General features: G+C 34.0%; 1 protein-coding gene across 1 annotated transcript; it reads left to right on the top strand.

Annotated features, from left to right (window-relative positions):
* Positions 1 to 1,917: 1,917 nt before the first annotated feature.
* Positions 1,918 to 8,784, top strand: LOC134266352 (leucine-rich repeat-containing protein 74B-like; the record flags this gene model as incomplete). The annotated part of the gene is made up of 12 exons (XM_062748633.1): positions 1,918 to 2,252; positions 2,378 to 2,562; positions 2,805 to 2,912; positions 3,284 to 3,377; positions 5,822 to 5,871; positions 5,969 to 6,050; positions 6,167 to 6,252; positions 6,448 to 6,642; positions 6,729 to 6,824; positions 7,410 to 7,670; positions 8,049 to 8,134; positions 8,230 to 8,784. Coding segments are annotated over 12 exons (1,762 nt in total), but the record flags the coding sequence as incomplete, so codon positions are not given.
* Positions 8,785 to 9,034: the final 250 nt, after the last annotated feature.

Consider the following 9,034-nt stretch of genomic DNA (forward strand, 5'->3'; position numbering starts at 1 on the left):
ATGTGGTATAAAATCATATGATTAAGTTTGATGAATATATAATAGAGACATATTTTTAAGAATAGTCAATGTAATCTGTAAAAAAAAAAAATAGAAGAAAAAAGGGTGTTTATTTTTTAAAAAATGACTATTTTTGGAAATCGAATGTATAATTATTTTATTTCATTATTTTCAGGTAGGTCAAATTTTGCACATTCCTTTTCCAAAATCAGTTTAATATTCCGTAACGTAAATAGTTTATTTTTCCGGTTTTAAGAGTTTCATATCTCTCAATTTTCACAAAGATCCTATAAAAACGAATTCCTTTTTGCCATAACGAAATCCAGGGAAATAAGTCCAAACGAAATCCCAAATGGAAAAGAAATAAAATATAGAGAGAGGACTGAAAAAATTACGCACAGTAAAAAGACTTCTGTAATTTTGTTCCTATTGTTATTACGTAATATTACTCAGCCTTGTTTGTAAGAGGTGTTAGCTTAAACAGATTAACACGTTTAAATAAGCATTCCTACCTGTCCGATCTTGTGTGGACTAAAACTGTCAACAACAACATTTTACAATTAATTAAACAATGTCTAAATTGTGTGCACTCAAGTAAGGAATTACGAAGGATGCAATGAACAGGTAATTTTTTTTTATCCACCCCCATTTTGAAAAAAAAAATCAATTATATATCGGTTTTAAAAAATCAAATTGGTTAAATAAGAAATAATATTTTACAATTTGATACCACAATTTTAGAGAAAAAAGTTTATTTGAATTGTTCGTGATTTGTAAACCTGTAATAACCAATGTTTTCCTATCCACAATATCCGACCAATAAATGAAACAAATACCTAAAAATGATTGAATAAATAAATAAATAAATAAATAAATAAATAAATAAATAAAAAATAAATAAATAAATAAATATACAAACAAATAATATATATACATCTGTGTTGAAATGCAAAATCTTTAAATAGAAGGTGAATTTTACTTAGATACTGGATTGAGATTCACGGCGGGGGTATCATTAATTGAGTTCAGTGCTCACAGTACCTCTAGTTTTTACTTACTTTGACATCCTTTTACGTTGTGAAATATGAGTTTGGTATCCTTTCACAGTTTGAGAAAATACCTGATGTCACTTTTATCTAAAAAATAAATCACAGCGTTCCACTGTTGAAAATGAAATAAATACGCATAGTGCCAAAAAGTAATTAGAAGATCCGATTTACTGGGTTGTATAAATAGTACTACATACTCGTATACTCATACATGTATTTATAACATGGTTGTTGGTAAATTTGATATACATTGTACTAGCATACATACGTCACTAAGGAGCTATTGGAATTGAAGTTCTATTCTTGAAAACACCATAATGATTCTTCAAATATCATCTACTGTTTAACTGTACACTAACCGTCTTTCTGACACATTTTATGATATTCACATATATTTACATTTGCAAATGCTTTCCTTTATATAACACTACCAAAAGGAATGCGTATCTATAACTGTATAAATACAGGTACGGGGTCAAGAGGTCATAGATGTGCGTATGGATAATCGTTTGACGTAATTTCTCAGTGACGTCATAAAGGGTCGACGCGCGTTCAGTGGATTACATACTTGCCGTTGAGTTTGAAAAATAACGCATTTCACACGCTTAAAGTCACAATCAGGTAAATATAAAGTATGAATAAGTCACAAATGTAAATATAAGTAATAAGGTATCATTTTAAAACATTTAGATCGTGTGCTATAAATGATTGCTTTTTATTACACATTAAATTCAGGTTTTTTCATAAAGCCCTTCGGGCTTTATGGAATTTAATCTCGTGACCGACCCGTATTTATATCCCGATAGATGTTTAAAAATGATACCTTATTTCTTAAATACATGTATCTTCATCTTTACTTATCTTGCAGACAAGTTCGAAGTCGCAAACTCTCCCCGCTTCGCGTGGGCAAGTTGCCTAAGATTAGAGTGAGAAACCGGAAGGCATTGCCCACAAGACCCTCTTCCGAATGTCTGATTCGACATCCGGCGGAGCTGTCCGTCCGTCCCAACGGAATGTCTGTCCGCCCTAATAGTTCCCGCCCCGAGGGTGTCATAGACAACAAACATTCATTCATTAAAGTGGCTCGTAAAGTTAATAATATCATGAAAATGAGAAGGAGAAAAAGGACATCCAAGTCATCGAATGAAGACGAAAGCGACGAATACGAGGATGAAAGTTCAGACTGTGAAACTGATTTAGATGGTGTGTATATCAACATGATTACTTTATCTATATTTTTAAATACAGTTTGTCTACACATATATTGTTTTATTTATACTTAAGGGGAAAATTACAGTAGAAAAACATATATTTTTTTGTTTGGTTAGATGTTGATTTCATTGGGGTGAAAAGACACCATGCAAACGAAGACCTTCAGTATCGCTCGCTGTGTGAAGAATTAGGGGTTATTCCTTGCAATGCCTTCGTTCGTCAGCTGAGTAAGCAAAACGCAAACTTATCGTATAATCAGCTTTTGCCGATAGACTTCCGGGCCATTTCAATTATTCTCATTGTGAGTACTAGAAATACAAGTATCGGGATATCCATAACTGCTTCACTAAAAAAAAAAAACAAACAAAAAAAAACCAAAATCAAAAGAGTATCAATGGTTTTATTTGTTTTGTTTTACAATTATACACAAACATATTTTTGTGTTCCTCAATTTTTAAAAAGTGAAACTGTTGTATGTTTGTTTGTACAGTTGTAATTACAGATCTTGTTTCAATATGTTGGAATATAAATACTATATTTCAGAATAACGCGTGTATAACGTCCCTGAATGTCTCGAACAACAACCTTGGTACCGAGGGTGTCGTCTACCTTGCTGACGTCATAACAGAAAATGTTTTCATCGAAAAATTGGTGAGTTTAGAAAAGCAACACTTTTTCTCACAGTCATCTTATAAACTAGTCAAATAATATACACATATGTATACATCCATTATGAATACATACTGCTGCTTACCTTAAGCAATAAACATAATATATTTCCATCTTGAACATATACTGGTTAAGCAAAATGGAAAATGTCAATAGTCAATTTTTTCATGGATTTTTCATCAATATGATGTATAGATCAGATGAAATAGCCGTACATAAAATTAAATATTTCACTACTTATTTTCCAAATTTAGAGTTAGAGGTGGCCTTAGATAACGACAGAGAGTTAATCTCAACATAAGAAATGAAGGGGAACATTATTAATGCAATCTGCATATTTTTTCTAATTTAAGGAAATGTCTGCTGTTAATATGGATACAACAGGATTTAAATCACTGACCAAAGCTCTCCTGGAAAATAAGAGTATAACATATTTAGACATATCAAGTAAGTCTGTGAATAATTACTGATATTCATGTATATCTATCCATATAGCTCCACGGTCCGAAATCTGAATAAAACTCTCCTACATCGTCTCAAGCCACGTCCGTATAGTCTGAAAATAGCTTTCTCCTACATCGTCTCAAGCCGCAGTCTGCATTCTGCACATAGCATTGTATTAATTCGTTTCAAGCCACGGTCTGTATTCTAAATATAGCATTGTATTACATCTTTTCAATCCACCGACCACGATCTGTATTTTGCATATAGCATTGTATTACATTGTCCCAAGCCACGGTCTATATTCTGCACATAGCATTGGCTTACACTGTCTCAAGCCACATACTATATTCTGCACATAGCATTCTCTTACACTGTCTCAAGACATGGTCATATTCTGTATATAGCATTCTCTTACATCGTCTCAAGACACGATTGTATTCTGCATATGGCATTCTCTTACATTGTCTCAAGCCACGGTCTGTATTTTGCATATATATCATTCTCTTACATTGTCCCAAGGCACGTTCTGTATTCTTCATATAGCATTCTCTTACACTGTCTCAATCCACGGTCTGTATTCTGAAGAAAGCATTCTCTTACATTGTCTGAAGCCACGGTCTGTATTCTGCATAAAACGTTTTCATTGCATTGTCCCTAACCACGGTCTGTATTTTACATAAAGCATTCTCTAACACTGTCCCAAGCCACGGTCTGTATTCTGCACATAGCATTCTCTTACACTGTCCCAAGACACTTCTGTATTCTGCATATAGCATTCTCTTACATTGTCCCTAATTACTGTCTGTATTCTGCATAAAGCATTCTCTTACATTGTCTCAATCCACGGTCTGTATTCTGCATATATCATTCCACGGTCTGTATTCTGCATATAGCATTCTATTACATTATCTACAGCCATGGTCTGTATTCTTCATATAGCATTCTCTTACATTGTCCCTAACCACGGTCTGTATTCTGCATTTAGCATTCCCTCACACTGTCCAAATCCACAGACTCTATCCTGCATATTGCTTTCTCTTACATTGTCTCAATCCACGAACTGTATTCTGCACATAGCATTGTATTACATCGTTTCAAGCCACGGGTCTGTATTAGCATTTAGCATTTCCTTACACTGTCCAAATCCACGGACTGTATCCTGCATATAGTGTCTCTTACACTGTCTCAGGACACGGTCTGTATTCCGCATATATCATCTACATCCACCGTCTGTATTCTGCATATAGCATTCTCTTAAACTGTCTCAATCCACGATCTGTAGTCTGCATGTCGTATTCTGTATTATGCATATATCATTCTTTTGCATTGTCCCAATCCACGGTCTGTATTCTGCATAAAACATTCTCTTGCATTAACTAAATCATCCTCTTTCATTGTCTCAATCCACGGTCTGTATTCTGCATAAACTAGTATCATTCTCTTACATTGTCTCAGGCCACGGTCCGTTGTCTGAAAATAACTCTCACCAACATCGACCTCAAGTCATGTTCCGAAGTCTGAAAATAGCTATTTCCAACACTGTCTCAAGCAACAGTCCTTAGTCAATACAACTCTTTTATAATTGTCTCAATACACCGTAGTTCGATTATAGCTCTCTCTCTTTCATTGTTTTATTCCACGATCTTAAGTCTGCATATAGCGCTATCTTACACTGTCTCAAGCCACGGTCCGTAGTCCATATTGCTATCTTTCCTACATCATCCAAGCCAAGGTCCATACTCCACATAGCTCTCTCCTACATCGACTCAAGCTAAGCATACTCGACATAGCTCTCTCTCCTACATCGACTCAAGCCACGGTCCGTACTCCACATAGCTCTCTCCTACATCGTTTTAAACCACGATCTTTAGTCTGCATTAAGCGCTCTCTTACACTGTCTCAAGCCACGGTCCGTAGTCCATATTGCTATCTTTCCTACATTATACCAAGTCAAGCTCCATACTCCACATAGCTTTCTACTACATCGTCTCAAGCCACGGTCCGTATTCCACATAGCTCTCTCCTACATTGTTTTAAACCACGATCTTTGGTCTGCATATAGCGCTCTCTTACACTGTCTCAAAACATGGTCCGTAGTCCATATTAGTCTTTCCTACATCATCCCAAGCCAAGCTCCATACTCCACTTAGCTCTCTCCTAGATCAACTCAAGCCAAGGTCCATACTCCACATAGCTTTCTCCTACCTCCTCACAATTTACCTTGATTTTCAGCGGTGGAGAGGTCTTACATTTCGGGCCTGGTTTGCGACGATGGGAAGATTGTAAATCGGCAGGAAGGGAAAGGATCCACATTTTACTTTTCCACAATTTTCTTACTCACCAGAAAATACTACCCCTAATTCCTGCTAACTAAATTATAGTGATTTAAAGAATTTTTCAAATTCATGACAAATATGAAAATGACAAATAACAATTTTTCATTGAAGAAAACAACATTGACAAGAAAAACGCCGAGGATTTGGCCAAATTTATAAGGGTAAGTATTTGACTTCTAGAGAATATTGCAGTTCTTAATAACCTTGATATATATATATTTAAATGACACATAATCCCGGGCATTTCTTACTTTTCAGTCAAACGACTACATAGAGCACCTAAATATATCTGGAAATCTGATCGACAGTGACACAGGATGCATCATAGGACCAGCAATAGGTACATGGCATGTAAATAAATTATTTACTCTATACTATTGCTGAATTAGTTCGTTAGATTTCTTTAATTTAATTGTCTATTCATTAATAATAATTAATTGTTATTTATACTTGCAGCGTCGAATTTAACGATAAAATACCTCGATCTCAGCTGGAATCATATTCGTCGTCAAGGTGCTCGCGTAATCACAGAATCTATTTGTGTAAGCTTTTTCATGTTTATGTCATTTTCCTTCAAGAGATCAATGACTTTTCTGAACTTAATTCAGTTTCTTGTAAAATGACGAACATATGTTTTCACTATGTCCAAACGTTATTTTGAAAACACTGTAAAATCGTCATGTAATGTTAAAGTATCAGCATAATCTAAAATTTCAATACTTTTGCTTTCTTTGAAGAAAAACGTGGAGCTTGAACATGTTAATCTCTCTTGGAATGGACTGGCAGAGTATGGATGCAGAGCTTTCGGTGCAAACCTCTCAAAAAATCAAACGCTACGAATTCTGGACATTTCCCATAATAGGATAACGTTTCATACTTTGGGCAATTTTCTGAAAGGCTTGCAAACCAACAGTTCTCTGCGAAACTTGAAGGTGAGCTATAAGGGAAAAAATTAAAAACTTCTTTTACAAACATATTTACTTTTGTAGAGGTTATCATTAACCATTTTATATTATAGATTTATGGAAATCCCATTACTACAGATGGCGCCTTAGCCATCCTGAAGGTGTATGAGAATACTCAGTCATCTGCACTGGAAGAAATCGACATACAGGTAAGAAACAGAATAGGTAAATGAAAATCGTGCATCATGATCCTCAATCTTAATTAACATATAATCCCTTAGAGTATTATTTGACGATTGTGACAGAATTCAGTCTTTTTTCTCAAGGTGAAGGTGCAATGAAATCATAGCCTGCTAGCTATCATCAGATTAAAATCAGCTTCTCGGAAACCGTAGTTTTTCAGAACAGCTGATTTTTTTAGATTGTGCTTGCCATAACTTTTTTATGTCCCTTCTTCAGAACTTCATTTGATCATTAAGCGTTTTGTAATCTTGGATTAACTCCTGAATCCATGTCTCCAGGGTCAAGGTCAAATAACAATAATCGATCACCCTTTTTAACCATGTAATCCTTTGGATTGAATAAAGGATCAGAATGTTGCAGCTTTTGATCTGATCATTTTAAACCATGTTTTTCTCAAAAAGGGTTTAATATAAAAAAAAAATTTCGATCATCATCATCATCATCCAGTGACCTTCAACATTTCAAAGTAAAACTTAGAGAAATGATAAAAACTCTGAATGAGCTTCACCCGTCTTTTGATTTTATCCAATTTATGAATTTATTTGCTGCAGGACATTCCAATAGATGGAAACTTTCAAAGTCAAGCGTGGGATCTGATGGAGAAAAGAAATATCACATTAAGACACCGGGACCTGGTCACTAAGCCTATCACTCACATCGAACGAACTCGACATCTGAATGACTTTAATCCTGTTCTGATTTTGTTTGAGTACATGCGCCAAGAAGGCTTCCGGTTGGTTGATCTGTTTCGAACATTAGATACCGATAATGACAGACAAATATCACGTGGTGAACTTTTGGCCGGCTTTGCTGTAAGTTAACAATTCTCTGATTGACTTTCTATCATTGAAATAATTTCACTCATATATATATATATATATATATATATATATATATATATATATATATATATATATATATATATATATATATATATATATATATATATACAGTATATATATATATATATATATATATATATATATATATATATATATATATATATATATATATATATATATATATATATATATATATATATATATATATATATCCTTTTATAAATTAAATCCACTGAAATGAGATTAGCAAAAGAAAACTACTTCATAAATCTTTTTTAACTAAGAACAAACATTAACATTATATATATATACACACATGTTTATAAAATGTCGATTTTTTTTTTACAGAAAATGAATGTCCACTTGACAAATACACACATAGATCAAATGCTTGGAATTTTAGATAAAGACGGAAACAACACCATTGATTACAGGTAGATGGCAGAACTTCTGATTTTTTTTTTTTTTACAGTTTAAATCAAATTTTCTCATTATTTCATGTTTTGCTTATTGTTTTCTTCTTCTTCAGTGAAATGATAAAGGGTCGACGATATGCCGATCACATTCGCCAGTCTTCCCAGAAATGTGGTAGGGAGAATCTAGCCGAGATGATGGTGGATCTGCAAAAGCTGATGAAGAAAGCAAGAATAGAGAAACATGCGATAAAATCGGCCAGTAAACGTAAACCGCAGCTACTTCCAGACAGTTTGTGAAGCTTATAATCAACATCATACAAAGTCATGGACTTGACGTGAAAAGAATACTCTACAATGTAGTATAGCTTAGCCCAAGAATGGTTCCTGAAAAGACTAAACGAGTTTTCGAGCAATCTATTAAAAATAACAGTATTTATTAAAGCATTCCTTTTTCGTCCATTTTACTGAGGAATTTCGCCTGAGATTAGACTTTATTTTATAAAAGTTACCATTTTGAGCAGTCCATCTTCCAAGATGAAACGGATTCGCGATTTTCACTTTTTTTGTATTTATTCTGTAGTTATTTGTGAATTTTGCATTTCCCAGATACTAGTGATCTGGCACAGAAAAGCTTGTTAGTTGTTAAACATAAACCCATTTTAGCACATGGGGATACCTTAATTTTTCAAGACCTTGAGGGCGACATGCTCAATTGTTATGAGCATATGCTAAGTACTTGAATGCAACGTTACTTTTGTCAGCATTTTTCAAGGATGCCACCTCGATAGAATTTGAAGACAATGAAGCAATCTGCCAAACTACAAGTATATCACACTACTGAGTGAAACTTATTGTGTCCATTACAATTAGATGTTCTTTCTTTTTCGACTTATATATCACCTGCATCTAAATATTCAA

This window comes from Saccostrea cucullata, unplaced genomic scaffold (assembly GCF_032062105.1).
Source record: "Saccostrea cucullata isolate Sc308-1 unplaced genomic scaffold, CSIRO_AGI_Scuc_v1 ctg15435, whole genome shotgun sequence".
Taxonomy (NCBI): domain Eukaryota; kingdom Metazoa; phylum Mollusca; class Bivalvia; order Ostreida; family Ostreidae; genus Saccostrea; species Saccostrea cuccullata.